Raw genomic sequence first — 16,634 nt, forward strand, 5'->3', positions numbered from 1 at the left:
CATTACAATCAAATTTGTCTTAACTATCAGAATAGGTAAGATTTCGGGCTGATCCAGTGCTTATGGGGCTTTCCTTTGAGACCTTAGAGATCCAGGTTCAGTTCCTTGCACAAATTTTGTGTGATCTGGGGCAAGTCAATTTAGTCTATCAGTACAGGGGGATAACAGCATGCTTCTACCTCAGAGGCACTGTGAGGATGAATACTCTAATTGAAACAGTCAGGTACTAAATGACACAAATGTAGCTTGGATAAATACTAGTTAGACTTTAATTAAACTGTCTGTCAAATGGGATAGTGGTGATAAAGATGCCTTCAAGTGCTTGACCGGGGCTTGATTCCCACCTGATGCAGCACCAAATGTTGAAAATGAGGGTAATTAATCAGTGGGACAATTTACCAAGGGTTGTGGTGGATTCTCCATCAGTGGCAATTTTTAAATCAAGATTGGATGTTTTTCTAGAAGAGATGCTCTAGTTCAAAAGGAATGATTTCAGGGAAGTTCTATGGCCTGTGTAACGCAGGAGGTCAGACTAGATGACTGCAGTGGTCTCTCCTGGTCTTAAAATCTATGAATCTAAATGCCCTTCAACTTGAAGGCTCCCAAAGCATTTTTTCCAAACTACACAGTATTCCTGAAATGCAGCCATCCCTGGGATGGAAAGCAGCCATCATGCAGACTGCCACCGTATTTAGCACTGTCACAAGATTGATGAGAGGAATGGAATGTTTGGCAGAAGACATTTAGGGTAAATGCCTGTTGTTATCCAAAGCATCAGGAGATTTCTAAGCTTAACACAGAGCAGAAAGAATCCCTGTAAAGTTTGTCTGAAAGATCCTTCCCTAGAAACTGCATAGAACTTACATCAGTTTACATGGCCTGTTTGACTTCTATTTAGAACTTTCTTCTAATGGCCCAGGAAGTATGTTTTTGTTTCCACATTTAAGCAGATGACGACTTTTCCTCTGTTCTTATTTCACACACACACTCTCATTTATTTTCTTAATTTTTGTACTACAGGGCAAGATATGGTTAATCGATTTTAACCCTTTTGGTGAAGCAACAGACTCACTGCTGTTTACGTGGGAAGAACTGACATCTGGGAAGAACTTGAAAGGTGACCATAGTGAAGGGGAGGCTATGGAACAGGTAAGGAAACATGTTAAAGAATAAGGTTGCAGGGTCAAAGAGATGGATTTAGATAATTCGACAGGTAGCCCAGCCTCTGGCTATTTTCTTTATTGTATTTAGGATGCAATTCAAAACCTGTTCAAGTCAGTGGGTGCATTTCCATTCACTTTGATGGGCTTTATATCAGGCCCATACATGGTACGTTCCTCAAGAGCAGGATCTATGTCTCCCTTGGTGCAGTGTTCAAGCACAAGAAATACTTTTTTTGTCTAGTTTTAAAGGCAAAAATAGGGCCTCTGTTCTGCAGCCTTGATCAGATTTATAAGAAATTATCCTAATATTTACCTTTGTTCCCTTTGTCCTATTAATCCTTGTTATTTGCATGTGTTGTAGGTTAAACAATTTCTTTTTACTCCTTGGTATTTACCCTTCAAATATTTGTACTTTTTCTTCATCGCTTAAGCAACCTCTGCTTCTTTCCTGGTGTTTTTTAATTTAATCACCCCAGCTTCATAATCATTTTTTTTCTAAGCTTCCCACTAACTTTTTGGTCTGCCCTGTATGGAGGAGCTGACATGTAATCCTAATTTTGCAAATGCAGTCTCTCTAGAACTGTACAGAGAGGCTCTCTTCTGCCTGCTCCATGTTGCAAGTCCTCTGTAAAACCAAAATTCTACTAGTGGGAAGAAAACATTTCATTCTTTCATTGCACTTCATTCAGGTCCTTTGGCATTCTTCCGTGTGACTAAAACTTTAAGAGTCAGTTCCTTCAGCACCAGGGGATCTCTTGGAGGGAGCATTTCAAATGTTGATTCTCAAACCATAGATTCCTAGTGCTTTGTCAGGCACTTAGCTGGTGATCAGTGAAGAAATGGGTCATACCAAAGCTCTCACCTTTTGTTCTTTTCTGTGCCGTGATCCTTACTGTATTCTGAAAGTTATGCGTGTGGGCCATGCATCCAGAATGTGAGATTTTGAAAGTGGAATCTCTTGTCCATCCATGCACTAGAGATGTAAGCAAGTGTCAACTAACCGATAAGCCCAGGTTTATCCGTTAGTCAAGTTGACTATTTGCATTCCCTCCTCCCCGCTGCCGCTGTATCAAAGGCAAGTGGGGGAAGCAAGAGCCAGTGCTGGAGAGGGAGCTGGCTTAAAAGCCGGTTTCCCCAGCACCATCTCCGCAGTACTGCCAGCAGCCCCTGTCCTTGGGGGTCTGGGCTGGCTGCAGACAGCCTACCTACCCGGCTAGAGCAGCCCCTGACTCAGTCCTAGCTCACGCTGGGTCCGGGGTACCTACCCACACTGTAGCTCTTCCCACCCATTTAAACTGCAGAGCTGCAGCGGGGGTAGCTCCCTGACCCAGCACGAGCCAGGACTGAGCTCTTCTTCCCTTATCGACTAATCATGTAGATGGTAGAATGTTTATCAACTACATGCTTAGCAAATTATCCGCCTCTTAACATTCTTATTGTGCACCCAAGCTCCCCTTGTGCTTCTGTCTGAGGCAGTAAAGGGCAAGGCAGACGGACTGCGTCTCCAGTTCCTTCTCATTCCCACATGGTCTGGGTCAAACCTTTCAGTGTGTGTGTGTGTGTGTGTGTGTGTGTGTGTGTGTGTGTGTGTGTGTGTGTGTGTGTGTGTGTGTGTGTGTGTGTGTGTGTGTGTGTGTGTGTGTGTGTGTGTGTGTGTGTGTGTGTGTGTGTGTGTGTGTGTGTGTGTGTGTGTGGTTTGCCAGGTTTTTGACTAGTTTTATCAGTTTGTTGTAGTTTTATCATAATTTTAGTGTTTAGTTTAGATAAAGTGGAAGGGGCTCGCTTTCTTTGACAACACTCCTTTCCAAACCCATGTACCCACATGCCAGTACTGGACTTTGCCAAGGACTTTCAGCTTCAAACTGTGCACCTCTTCTCGGTCAGTGACTAACACCAACACTGCTAGCAAGAAGTAGCCATCATATCCAGGTACAGGTTTGCTTATTTTTCCCCAGGCACAGCTTAGAAGGCCAGGCTCTCTTCCTCCAGAAATAACACCATGGAGCAGGCCACGAAACCTCACTGAGACCCAGGCTGGGGAACCTTTGGCTGGAATCAGCTGGAATATATTGGCTGGAATCAGCAAGGAGTGTAGCTTCCACTATCACATCCAAATCCGGTGCTGATGGAACTAGCCCCATAGGTACCCATTGGGTCCTAGTCAGGAGGCATGGAAGCAAACCCATAAGCATGGGACTGTCTTCCTCAAAATCAAAGAAAGTGAATTCTCCTTCCATGAATTCGAGCCATGGTGTTGGAACATGCACCAAGTGCAAGACATAAGAAGTCCCACATCCAGTGGGATTGGGCAATTCCAAGCACCAAACCATCACCACAAGCATCCCACAAGACATGGGATCCCCCTGTTCTGGAAAAGTCCATTCTGCCAGCATAGAGATCCAGGAAGGAGAGTGTGCTTCTTGGAAGATCCGGAGCCATAGCTGTGCTCCGGGATGCATTTGCCTTGCCATACCTGAAGTCACCTTGTCCATCAGTCCCCTCCACCTCAGTCTAAAGAGATTGTTTTGCCACCACAGGATATACCACAGGTATTGGACCCCTCACCATCCACTCCAGTTCTCTCCCCCTCCCCTTACCCACCCGCATGATAACTATGTTCAAATGGGTGTTGGCTGTCATCCACCATGGCTATATAACCCAGTTTATCATGGTACCTCTTCCCACGCCACCCTTCTTGTCTCTCTTCAGGGACCACTCTCACTATAGCATTCTCACATGAGAGATTAATTCCTTGCTACAAGGGGAGCAATAGAACATGTTTCCCCAGAATGTTGAGGATTGGGGTTCTATTCAGTTTTCCTCTTGGGTATTGGGAAGTAAAGCAGATGGAGATTGATCTTTCGCATCTCAATCACTTTGCAAAAGTCAAGTTCTTTATGGTCACATTCGGTCACGTTGGCAATGATTATCCCATCCTTAGAGAAGGACATATAGATTACGGCTCTGAATATGAAGGATGCTTATTTACATATCAATGTCTATCCAGCCCACAAATGTTTTAGATTCACAGTGGGCACCCATCATTTCCAGTACAGGACACTTCTCTTGGGGATAACCACTGCTTCCAGGGTTTTCCATTGTAGCACAGTGTTCTTGTGTTTCCATGTCTTGACATGGCTTCTAGCCACACAGTCAAGGCAAAAGGTCCACATGTCACCCTTCATGTTACTCAGTTAGTGGCATGAAATCAATCCTAGACCCTAATTGGTTTTTGAACTTCATAGTGGCTACCATCAATTTGGTCATAGCATGAGCCTGTTTACTAGCAGACAGGCTCCATGTGTTAAGCAACATCATAGCTCACATTACAAGCTGCTCACATCACGAGCTACCCACATGTGCCAGCCAGGACTTGGCCATCCCTTCTCAGTTACATAGCTTCATGTATAAATGCAACTCTCCCCTTCTGCATGACTTCAATGCCTCTAGTTAGGGTATCACTCCATGCTGACGGTCCACACCGTGGTACTGTCATCCCTTCAATGGTGGTTGGATATGTATTGCATGCATGGGAGTTCCCTTTCTTCCCTCTTGCCCAGACAAGATTATCATTGATGAATCCTTGGGGGGATTGAGGGAACTCCCAGAGAATCCAGAATGCATATAGATATGCAGGAGATCAGAACTGTCACCCTAGGAAGGCTTAAGCTTCGACCCTGCCTCTCTTCAGAATGTGCCACTCATTAACACCTGTAAAGTGGCCACATGGAATTCTATGCACAACTTTATTGCACACTGTGCAGGACTTGGCAGCAGATGTTTCCTCTGCACAGCAGTCTTCTGCACTACTATTCCATCCTCATTCTCTCACCTTTCTACAAATTGGTATTGCTTGTTAATCACCCTCTGTGGAGTACAGTAGGGGCCATCATTCAAAGAAAAGGAGGTTGACTTACCTATACCTGGAGGCTTTTTGAGATACGTAGTCCCTATCTGTATGCCACTCTCTGCCCTCCTTCCCCTCTGGATCTGCCATATTTGCAGTGCAGAAGTAAATGGAGACACAGTTGATCCACTCCAACCTTTATTGCCTCGAATGGAAGCCCTAGGTGAGGCAGGGCACAAGAAACACTACTTACAAAATCTCCAATCCCAAAGCATGGTGTGGAATACAGATAGGGATCACACATCGTGAAAAACCTCCAATTACAGGTAAGTAACCCCCTTCTTTCTAGCTGATAAAGATTAGAAAATCTTAGAACACATTATGATTTCCTTAGTGTATTCTTATATGAAAGAAAATTGCTCTGTTTGCCCCAAAGATGTTATGAAACTGCAAATGAAGTGCAGATAGGTGGATTCTGTGTTGGTGAATGGGGTGGAAGGTGGCCCACGAGGTGTTAATGTGTCCTGCATGATACAAAAAAGGTTTGAGATCATCTGGGTTAAAGGATAGGACTTATTTAGATAAAAACCAAAAAACTCAGAGTTTATTTTGTCTAGCAAGATATGGTTTAGTTATTAGTCAGTTTTGAGGGTTTTCACCTGTCATGCATGGATGCACACCATATGTTTTGTGCCGTTTCCTAGTGTAAGCTGGAATGAGAAGTAGAATGTTCTGTCTTGTTCAGCTCCAGCTCAGCAATTAGGTCTACTGGTTTGGGGTAAATGTCTGGTGCTCTCTCTGCCTACATGTGTAATATCAGGAAACTTTTTGCCTACTTCTTCAGATGACATCAGATTGCCATCATAGAGCACTTTGAAGATGTAACATGCTATATATTTACATATCACTGTTTGTTAAATTAAATGTAAGGTGGGGCTACACGTTTTATAGTTAGCAATGGAAGCTTAACAATAAGTTTGGTTTCAAGAAATACTTGCTGCATATGTCTTGACCTTAACTTTGGCAGGATTTTAGATGTAAATATGGATTTAAATCTGAAACCCTTAATAAAGGGGGATTTAAGGCTTTTGTTGCCAGAAATGATATACTTTATCCTTGTGTTCAGATAAAGCTCTCAGATAAAAAGCCTATCTAAAGTTCAACCTCTGCTGGGGATTCCAAGCATTATAGCACTTTACATTAAGTATAAGTAAATAAGTTGTATTAATACAGTGAATGTCCTCTTGGAGGCTTGGGGTATGGGAAGAAAGGCTTATATCTGAATATTAAAGGCATTTTAATTTCTGTCCATAAGTGGTCAGAGGGTTTTGATTTTTTTTTTCTTTTTTAATATAGGAAACCCGTGATCACTCCTATCATGGGGGAGTCCCCACCTGGAATGCCCTCTTGTAGCAGGCCAGTGCACAGTAGTTGTACCTGCTTCCGTTTCCTTATCGGATTCCCCACTAGTTCCACTGTTAGCTGTCTTGCCCCAGTTGTACCCCTCTGTGGGGCCTGTTTATCACCAAAACATAGTGCAAATAGTCCTTACCAAAAGTCCCTACACACAGTCCCTTTCTCCAGTATAGTCCGAACAGTACAGACACACCAAGTCTGGCCCCAGCGTCTGTCACTCCCTGCTTTTGGCCTTTTCCGGCCCTCTGGTTTCATCTCTCAGGCTCAGAGTCAGAAGGCATCTCCCTCTGCTCCTCTGTCTTCAGCCCTCTCCAGCCTTCTCTGGCTCAGAAATATCAGCAAGCTCGCCTTCCACTGGCTTCTGTGATAATTCTTCCTTCTTTTCTTGGAGGACCTGTAAAGAGCTTTCTGCTCTCTCTACTTTTCCCCAGAGACCTCTTCTGGTCACCAGCTTCCAGGCAGCTCTCAGCTTCCCTGTTCTCATTGGATCAGGCAACTCACGCTTGTCCATTTCATTGACTGATCCACTCTGTCAGGCTGTAGGGAAGCTCTGACTCACTAGGTCTTTCTCTTCTCTAGGATTCAGGTTCCCTCTTTTAAGCTGAATTAGGCAGCTTCATTTTAAAGGGCCAGTGTCACCCTTTTAGTATATTGAAAAAACTCCACTTTTAGTATATTGAAAAAACTCAATAGCAGCAATTGAAACAGTGTTACCGCTAGTTTAAAGAAATGGGTGTTTGTTGGCAGTTAGATTAAGGGTTTTTTTTAACCTGTCTTTCTCTAAGGACTATCCAGCGTTCCGCTGTACAAACAGCAAAGTTACCGTCCAGCCTAGCCCTTACCTGAGCTACCGACTGCCCAAGGATTTTGTAGATCTTTCTACTGGAGAAGATGTTCACAAGCTAATTGATTTTCTCAAGCTGGTAAGCAAACTGCAGTGAAAGAATTTCTGACCATGGGGGTTACCAAAGAGGAGCACTAAAGCATGTGGAATTATGACATTCTGATTTGGAAGAATTACAGTATTTGGCTTGTAAAATAAATTTGTATATAGAGAGGAAAGGAGAGAGAGTGTATGTATTGTTGGACTGATTTATTGTTTTACTTGTAATAATCAAGAACAAATTGTCACTTTATTATTGTGTTACCTTAGGGGAAGCTAATACATGATAGAGAATATGGAAATGTTACTGGAACACACATGCCCTTTTTTGTTTAAAGAGAACTATAGGCTAAGTGGAAATATGTAGTCTGAGTGGCTGAATGTTAGAAATGTTAAGTGTAATACTAACCTAATTTTGTAATGTTTTAGGGAGCCTTACACACTTTATGCAGTTCTTACTTCAGACAAACTTAGTTTCTCAGGTCTTTTTTTCCAATAAATATACATGACTTGTTCATAGGCTGAAATGATCTTTTTGCCGCCTTTCAACCACTGTAAGCAGTGTGAAAGATTTAATCAACAGTAGGGTTCAATACAACAGCCGTCTTTCAGCTGGTCAAGCCCCAAACCACTCACAGCTTTAAAAGTTAACTCAAACAATCCAAGTTCTGCTCTAAAGCTGCAGGCTACAGTACAATGTAATGTGCAGTGAGTGATGCACTTTGTATAGGTTACTTATCTTAGACTCGGGGATAGCTGTGTTAGTCTGTATCTCAAAAAGGAGGAGTCCCGTGGCACCTTAAAGACTAACAGATTTATTTGGGCATAAGTTTTCGTGGGTAAAATCCACTTCATCATATGAATTGACTCCGGTTCATGTGATGAAATGGGTTTTACCCATGAAGCTTATGCCCAAATAAATCTGTTAGTCTTTAAGGTGCCACAGGACTCTGTAAGATCATCTTCAGGGGAAAAGATTGTCTCTATTCTCTGGATGGTGCATAATTAAAAATGGTGCTTTTTCCAGTCTCGTTCGCAATGTTCCCCAATTCCACTGGAAGACTACTCTATAGTCTAATACAGAAGAGGACAAACTCAAGCCCGAGGGCCGGATCTAGCCCACCAAGTATTTCTTTCCAGCCTGCCCAGTGGATTAGCAGAGTATGAATACTTACAGCAGGCAGCATGTGTTCAACTGCTTCTCCCCTCCCCCCCGCCACCTTGCTCCGTCCTGTAGCCAATCTGCTCCCAGGATTATCCTGTTAGCTGTGCAGAGCTGGGGGAGAGGGGAGCTCTGAAATCAGGGTGTCCCCCTGTCCCTGTGCCCCATCTCTGCAGAGCACGTGTCAAGGAGAGGGGGAGGTACAGCAAAGCTGTTCCAATCTGACGTATGGATGGTGAGTGACTCAGAGGAGTGCCTGTCTTAAGAGACAGTGCCCTGTTTCTAAGATTTCAGTGCACCTGTGCGTGCGTGCTTTTTCTCCTCCCCCTTCCTCTCTCCCCACAACACTTCTCTCTCTTACCCCATTTCTGCAGAGCGGGAGAGAGGGAAGACTTAGAGACAGTATATGGCTTCTCTCAGAAATTTACCCGGCGGCAGCAGCCAGCACACACACACACTACCTGTTTTTTTTTTTATATATATATATATATAATACACACACTCTCTCTCTCTCTCTCTCTCTCTCTCTCTCTCTCTCTCTCTCTCTCTCTCTCTCTCTCTCTGTGCCACATGCACTCAATCTGTGTCAGAGTCCGTCTCTCGCACACACCGTGTCTCTCTCTTTCACACTCACATGCTTTGTTGTTTTCTGTAGCCTCAGTCCCACCCCTTCTGTATGAGGCCCTACCCATTCCAGGTCCTACCCATTCTACAGCCAGCCTACGACCGTGTACATGAAGTGGCCCCCCTGCAAAAATTATTGCCCACCTGATCTAATAGTACTTGCTATCATAAATCTTTTACATCCGTTGTAACGTTCCCCTTCTGTTTCTCCCCATTGCTTCTAATTACACTCCTTTTTGTACCAACACAAATCTCCTCCTTTCTTCCTTACCAATAGCAAAGAATCTACCTTTCTGTCTTCAACATTTTGAGGGGAGGCAAAGCCCAAGGATTTGTTTGGCATCAGACAGCTGATTTGTAAGACTTCAAATATCCTTGATATTAACCATCAACATTTATCCTATTTTTTTCATTAAAATTCATTTTTGATGAAAAAATCCTGACTAGCTCTGCTCAGTGGTCAAAGTGTGCTCTCGTCCTCAGGTAGGCAGCCCAAAACATCCCTGAAAAAAGAATAAATCTCTGGTCTGACCTTCTAATAATTACTCACTGGCCCTTGGGTACAGTGATAAGGCTAACTAGGCCCTCAGTATGGTGTAGACTGAAGTCTCATTAACAGAAATGTAGCTAAAAATTTAGCTGTTTTGGTGAATCCTCTCGAGGAATATACTTGAGATGCTGTGCATTGAATGACACTTCATAGTTTGGTTCTGAATAGCACAGTCTTATGCTCAAGCCCAAAACTAATTAGCACTTGAAGATTCATCTCCAACTATGCATCTTTGCAGGTCCTGATTGTACAAGAGTGTAAATGGAATAACTTCAATTCAGTTCACAAACAAATTCACAGGCCAGGAGAGTGGCAGTGTTAGGTGATGTGGTAGTGACCTAACATGGACTCTCCTGCCTTTAAGTCTGCTAGCATTATGTATTGTGAAGTCTAGCTATGATCTAGAAGGATGAGATACTCACACTTAGACTCCATAATATTGAGGCTTATCTGAAGCTTGCTGCACTAGACTATGATTACAGACATTTTGAGCTGTTAGCCAAGAAGCTTGATGAAGGGACTACAGAATCCACTGCCATGCCATCCTTAGGTGCCATCAAAAGAGTTAAGAGGAAAGAATAGATTGTGTTATACCAGGGCCAGAAGAAAACCCTTTAATATATGTGTGGCTGAGTGAGGGGGGATTGCATTATGAAAAGTTTGCAAGTGTAGTCTGCCCCAAAGCCTAAGCAAAAAGCCAACATCATTAATCTGATTAATGTACCATTTTTAGCAAGCTCACATTCAGTATGTCTTGTTCAGGCAGTGGCTGATGGGAACCCTGTCTAATCTTTATTGGTTTTTATGGTGCACCTATTGCTGAGGTCTGGTGTGAACATCCACATAGGGAAGATTTACACTGAGGTACCTCCATACCATGAGTGGGGAGCCTTTTGGAAACCTACACTCTTAGTGTTAGATCATCAGCTTTGCAATGAGATACTACCACCTGCAGCTTGTCAAACCTAGAGATATTCAAGTTTCAGTGTACAATTCAAGATGCACCTCCATGGTCGGATTTTTCTTTGAGTATTCCTCATCATTGTCTTTCCTGGCTATAGTTCTCAGCTGTTCAGAGTTCTTGTTTAGGGGGAGCATTTTTATTGGTTCACATTGTGATATGACAGATTTTACTCCCCATTTTAAATAAAATCCTGTAGTGGCTTCCAGTAGGGAATAGACTCTCCTGCATCCCAGTGTCAATACATGGAAAATATTTGCAATGTTAGATTAGATTGGTGCTTTATTTAATATGAGTGTATTTAACATGATATTAATTTTCCTGTTTCCTTGACAGGAAAGAAATCAGCAAGATGATGACTGAGGAACCATGAAGTAGAAGATGAAATTGAAAACAATAAAGTTGGCTAATTAAAACCACATAATAGTGTAGCTGTTCACCAGCCATCAATTTAAAGATTTACCTGCTTTTTATATTCATTTAAAACAACTAAAGAGCTGTGTGTATTGGTATAATAAATGTACATTTTAGGAAACCATTTTGGTATGGTGAAATAGTACACTGGCCTGTGTTGTATGATACATCATCTTTAAATTCAAGCTAGATGCTTGTACACGTACCCAGCTGTAGGCAATTCAGCGTCTGTGTACATCTAAGTAATTGAATCCTCAGTCTTGAAGATTGTATGCATCCAAGTCATTGAGGTTTGCTGAAATTAGCAGACTTTTGCTCATATATGCAATGCATCCTTCACATTTAACGCTTGTGCAGTCAAAATGTCAACTGCCCCTCCTGCCTTAAGCACAGGCTACGGTAATTCCTCATTTAACACTATAGATGTGTTTCTGAAAATGTTTGTGCTAAGCGAAAACATGCTATGTGGGGTCAATTTTCCCATTTAAAAATAATGGAAAATGTGAGGGTTGAGTTTCAGGTGGTGGTGGCGGCAAAGTCAAGTTTTTGTTGGTGCTTGGTCATCAATGTCAACATTAGATATCTAGCAACACAAGTCACTGCAGTTTGTTAAAACACAAAAATAAACCCGTGAGTGAGCAGAGGAGCACTGTGACCACATGTATTCATCCGCTCATGCGTATTACCACTGTTTTCACCAACTTATACTGCCGCATGAAGTAGTCCGCCACTTGATTATTTTCGTGTTATTTCGGGGACAGTCGTGTTATTCAAAAAAGTTCCCTAAAAATAAATCGTGCTATTGTGAAAACGTGTTAAGCGGGCCCATGTTAAATGAGTAATTACTGTATTTTAAAGCACAGACTAGTTGTAAGGAAACAAACAAAAAATTCCCATGTAATTTTTTTTAAATTGTCAATTTCATATATGTTTTGAGGGCACTTTTTATTTAAAAAAAGAGTTGAAAAAATTAATTTTTCTCAGTAAAACTCACGAATTTAAAGAAAAAATAATTTAACCCATTAATGGTCCTGAAACAATTTACCAACAAATGTCGGTGTCATTTGTACTTTTCTAAACCCTGCAAGCACTGTGAAATACAGTAATGTTTTTTCTGAATGCAAATATAGTGAGGAAATTTGCAGAAATGGGGCCTTTCAGAACCCAATTTAATGAAATATCAGAACTGAGTTTTATTCCTGTCATATAAATCTCAAGCAATCACTTGTGGCTTCATACAAAGATGTACAACCTGTGCTTTTTTTAAGTGTGAATTCAGTTTTGCTCCTATTTCATCCAAAATTTCTGACTTTGGAGAAGGGATTGGCCCTATAATTTATGATGGAATTTGTATTTATTTGGTGCTTCAGCTCCCTCTAGTGATAGGAGACAGCTTGAAGCAATGGCTGTAGAGTGCAAAAACCTGGTTTCCCTTCCTAGATTTATTACCAACTTGCCAAAATGTCAGATAATTTGGGAAACTCCATTGTTGGGTATCCAGCTTGATAGGAGGGGCTGTATGATCAGAGGTGCACAGCATATTCATCTCCAGTTGAGGTGCACAAGAGCTGCAGTCGTTCTGAAAAGCAGATCCTAATTTGTCTCAAAGTAGCCATCCAAAAATCAACAGTTATTTTAAAGTTAGTCCTATGCCTTCCTGTCCTTTTTTTTGTAAAATGGGGTATAGTGCTTAGAAAATGCATCACTCATCCCTCTGTGGTTTTAGTCTTGAATGAACTCTACTTGTGACATAGGACACAGATTATACCTCCTATTCTACCGTATATGCTTATCAAACATAACATCTTGAAGCTTGCTGTCTTTGACAGAGAGGAAGTAGCAGACAATGGCTCTGCAGTTTTAAGGTTACAAAATGTTTCTTTCTGAAGCTTCATGTGCATATTAAAGAGTTGCCATTTTAGGCTGAGGTATCAAATGTTGCTAAATCAAGAAGAATCACTGGGGAAAAAAACTTGAAGGAAATATTCAGAAAACTCATACTTTAAGATCAGAAGGGACTATTATGATCATCCAGGCAGGCCCCCTGAATAACCCCAAAACAGAATTTCACCTAAAATTCCTGCATTAGGTCCATAATTTTGGTTGTGTTTTAGCATGCATATAAGAAAGACACCCAACCTTGATTTAAAGATGTCAAATAATAGAGAATCCACTCCAACTCTGTAAATGTCCATGATTAATCACCCAGTTTCTATTTAGCTTCCACTAATTGAATCTTAAGTTTTTTCTGCTGATTTGAAGAGCTCTATTGTCAGAAGACTTTTCATAGTATTTGGAGTAAGGAAGGGTCATAACATTCTTCTGGAGGTACTTGTAGACCATGAGAAAAATTAATAATCATTCTTTTTTTTTTTTTTTAATAAGACAAAGGTAGGCAAGGTTTCAATAACATTGTATAAAGCTGTCCTAGTAAAATGTTATCCTTTTCAGTCCTTTATTTTAATATTTGCTGTTTACTTCACATGTAGCAATTCCATTAGTCCTGTGTTAGGTTGCAATGAGATTTATTTCGAGACATAATCACAATTACTAAATACAAAAATCCAGTTCATCAAGCCCAGTTCATGAGTGAATAATCCTATTGACTACTCATGTGAATGAGGGTTATAGGATCAGAGCCTCACAATTGAAAACTTAAGCAAACATTGTTAAGCTTGAAGTATATAGTAAATATAGGGAAAGTATTAGAGAATGGAGGTAGGTTCATGCAGGGTAGTTGTACTGTGAAAAAGATACTTTGCCAACTAATAACATCTATAAGACATTAGGGCTGTGTCTAGACTGGCCAGTTTTTCCGGAAAATCAGCCGCTTTTCCGGAAAAACTTGCCAGCTGCCTACACTGGCCGCTTGAATTTCCGCAAAAGCACTGACTTCCTACTGTAAGAAATCAGTGCTTTTTGTGGAAATACTATGCTGCTCCCGTTTGGGCAAAAGTCCTTTTGCGCAAAAGGGCCAGTGTTGACAACCCAGATTTGTTTTCCGCAAAAAAGCCCCGATCACGAAAATGGCAGTTGGGGCTTTTTTGTGGAAAAGAGCGTCTAGATTGGCACGGGCGCTTTTCCACAAAAGCACTTCTTGCGGAAAAGCGTCCGTGCCAATCTAGACACGCTTTTCCGAAAATGCTTTTAACGGAAAACTTTTCTGTTAAAAGCATTTCCGGAAAATCATGCAAGTCTAGACGTAGCCCAGGACTTGCTCAGTGTCTGAGCTATGCATCATCTCAGTGGGACAGTTGTGTTCGTGGATTGGAGTTCTTCCCAGAGTGCTAAAGAAAATTTTCCCTATTATGCTTCTGTCAGTAGTAGCTGTTTAATTTCTCAGCTGGAGAGCAGTCTTGACCCTATTCCACTGAACTCCTTTAAAAATATTACCTCTCTATGAAAATTACCAGCATAAAATCTCTTTAAAACTTATCATCTGTAAGGTGTACCTGTTTAATGCAGAGGAGATTCTGGTGAATGCAACCTTACTCCTTCCTGGTGCCCTCTCTTGTAGTTCCCTTGCCTTATTTGCCTTCCTAATATCCCCCTCATCTTTCCTAATATCCCCCTAATGCCACCAATAAATGATCTGATTAATCAGTATCCAAAGAAACGGCACATCTACTATTGAGCTGAACCAAAAAAAAATTCAGCTTGATCTGCATAATATTTTACATTCTGATTTGTGGACTTCATTTGAGTGTATTGCTCTGCAAAGCCATATGAATGTAGGAAGTATTCTTCGAATTGTACCATCTCCTTTGGCAGAATGAATACCACCTGTTGGATTCTAGACACCTTATATGGCCATAAAATTATCCTCCTGAACATATCTAACATTCTCTGTCAGGCACTGTGTGTAAATCTTTCATACATCCTTCTGTGCCCATGTATGGCTGACACTCAGGACTCCATAGTAAGCATAGTTGGAACCCAATGAGACAGTCAAGTGAGAATATAGACATCAAGAATGGTTAAAAGTCATAACACAGCCTTGATTGGCATGTTGCCATGACATCCTCAAGAATGTGGTGTCTCCTAATTTGTGTCAAACTCTGTAAATGCTCTTTTGTTAGGTAAACAAGAGACTAGCAGAGCTTTTGTATGTAGTGAGATATTGGGTATCATTTTTACTATTCAGTTCTTACTAAGGGGCTGCACCCTTTGCTCACTACGCTCACCTACCCCCCTCTCTCTGGCTGCTTTTGCTTTGCTGAGAGAGCCTGTTGACACTGATGACATCATTCTGTTGCCTGGCAGGAATATTCTGTCATCCATCAGGAAAAAAAAATTTATAGAGCGATATTACAGTAGCATCCAGAGGATCAATGCTATATTATGTGTGATAATCAAAACAAAGAGTACCTGTGTCGCTTGTAATTTTACAAAGAATGGGGGAGAGGAGGACAAATATATCTTGCCTGTGCATACATACTCACTCTGTTTTGTGTTTTGTAAATATCAACTTTTCCAACGACCTATCGCCATTCTTGGGGATTTCTTGTAGATATCAGAGAGACAAGGACAAGCCATTAAGGCTTGCATGGCTGGTGGAATAGAGAAATGGTCAAGCATAAATAAAAATAGAATTGTTTCCTTAGCAGACATTTCAACGAGTTCCCTTTAATGCGCTGAAACAACTCTAGATGTCTTTTTTTTCTAGCTGGAGGGGAATGACATCTGGCTGAATGACATCTGCTTGTGTGGCAGCCAAAATGTAAATAAGCAAATCAGCCTGGCAAACTTGCAATATTCTTCATTCTGAAGGGGCAGGGTCCTACAGACCTGGCTGTGTTTGGATAGTATTTCTCCTCAAGCCTATTGTTTTAGGAAATAATCATGGGAGAGAATACATCTCTTTGGGTCTCTGAGATGGTGCTTAAAAGAATAATTAAGGGGTCACACAGCTTTTGACACACGAACCCTTGATAAATCCTGACGTTACAGGCTTGGTATTGATGTTTTAAATGAATTTAGGTCATTTTTACACTACATACACTTTAGGCTTAAAGTGTAGCTATTCAACAGTATCATGAAACTCCTTTCTAACTCATTTAGGAGGGGTTTCTTTGGGATTTTTTGTTTTGTTGTTGATTTATTTTAAATAAAGAAAACCAGACATTGGAATTAAAGCTGTTTTGTTACTGATTTATTTTGTTAGCTCCCCCAGAAGAATACAGCCTTCAATGTCATATGCTAATCCTGAGACTAAATATAATTAAAATTGCATTTATCTGCATGACACAATTGTGAGATTCTTGTTTTCTGGGATGTTATTTTAAATATATACTTCGTATTGCAAAGTATGAGATGTACTATCCAGTTCTTGCATTACCCTTATCACTAGTATCTGAAAACAGCCCATGTCACTTCAAAAAAACCCTGATCTTTCTCCATCTGCAGGAGTACAATTTGAATAGGTAGAGAGTGTGGGTGACTAGCTACATGTTGAGGGGGGTGTATGTGTGCAAGTGAAAATGGCTAATTGTGTGAAGAACTATTAGAAGAAAAAGGTTTTCCACTGAGTTCTGAATGTGTCACAATGAGACTTAGGTTCCTAAAATATCTGAGCATTTTCATCTTAGGGCTTGCATGAACAGCAATTTCCCAG

The 16,634-nt window shown here is 41.2% G+C and overlaps 1 protein-coding gene across 2 annotated transcripts in view; it reads left to right on the forward strand.

The window, feature by feature from the left end:
• The window catches only part of CDC123 (cell division cycle 123), an 80,190-nt gene extending 64,035 nt beyond the window's left edge, over positions 1-16,155 (forward strand). For both annotated transcript variants that reach the window (XM_075926014.2, XM_075926015.2), the window contains 3 exons: positions 1,021-1,149; positions 7,212-7,349; positions 10,943-16,155. In XM_075926014.2, coding sequence (XP_075782129.2) covers positions 1,021-1,149; positions 7,212-7,349; positions 10,943-10,969 — 294 coding nt within the window. In that variant the 3' untranslated portion in view covers positions 10,970-16,155. The remainder of the gene's footprint in view (positions 1-1,020; positions 1,150-7,211; positions 7,350-10,942) is intronic.
• The last annotated feature ends 479 nt before the right edge of the window (positions 16,156-16,634 follow it).

The sequence above is a fragment of the Pelodiscus sinensis genome, chromosome 1 (assembly GCF_052426305.1).
Source record: "Pelodiscus sinensis isolate ZL-2025 chromosome 1, ASM5242630v1, whole genome shotgun sequence".
NCBI lineage: Eukaryota > Metazoa > Chordata > Testudines > Trionychidae > Pelodiscus > Pelodiscus sinensis.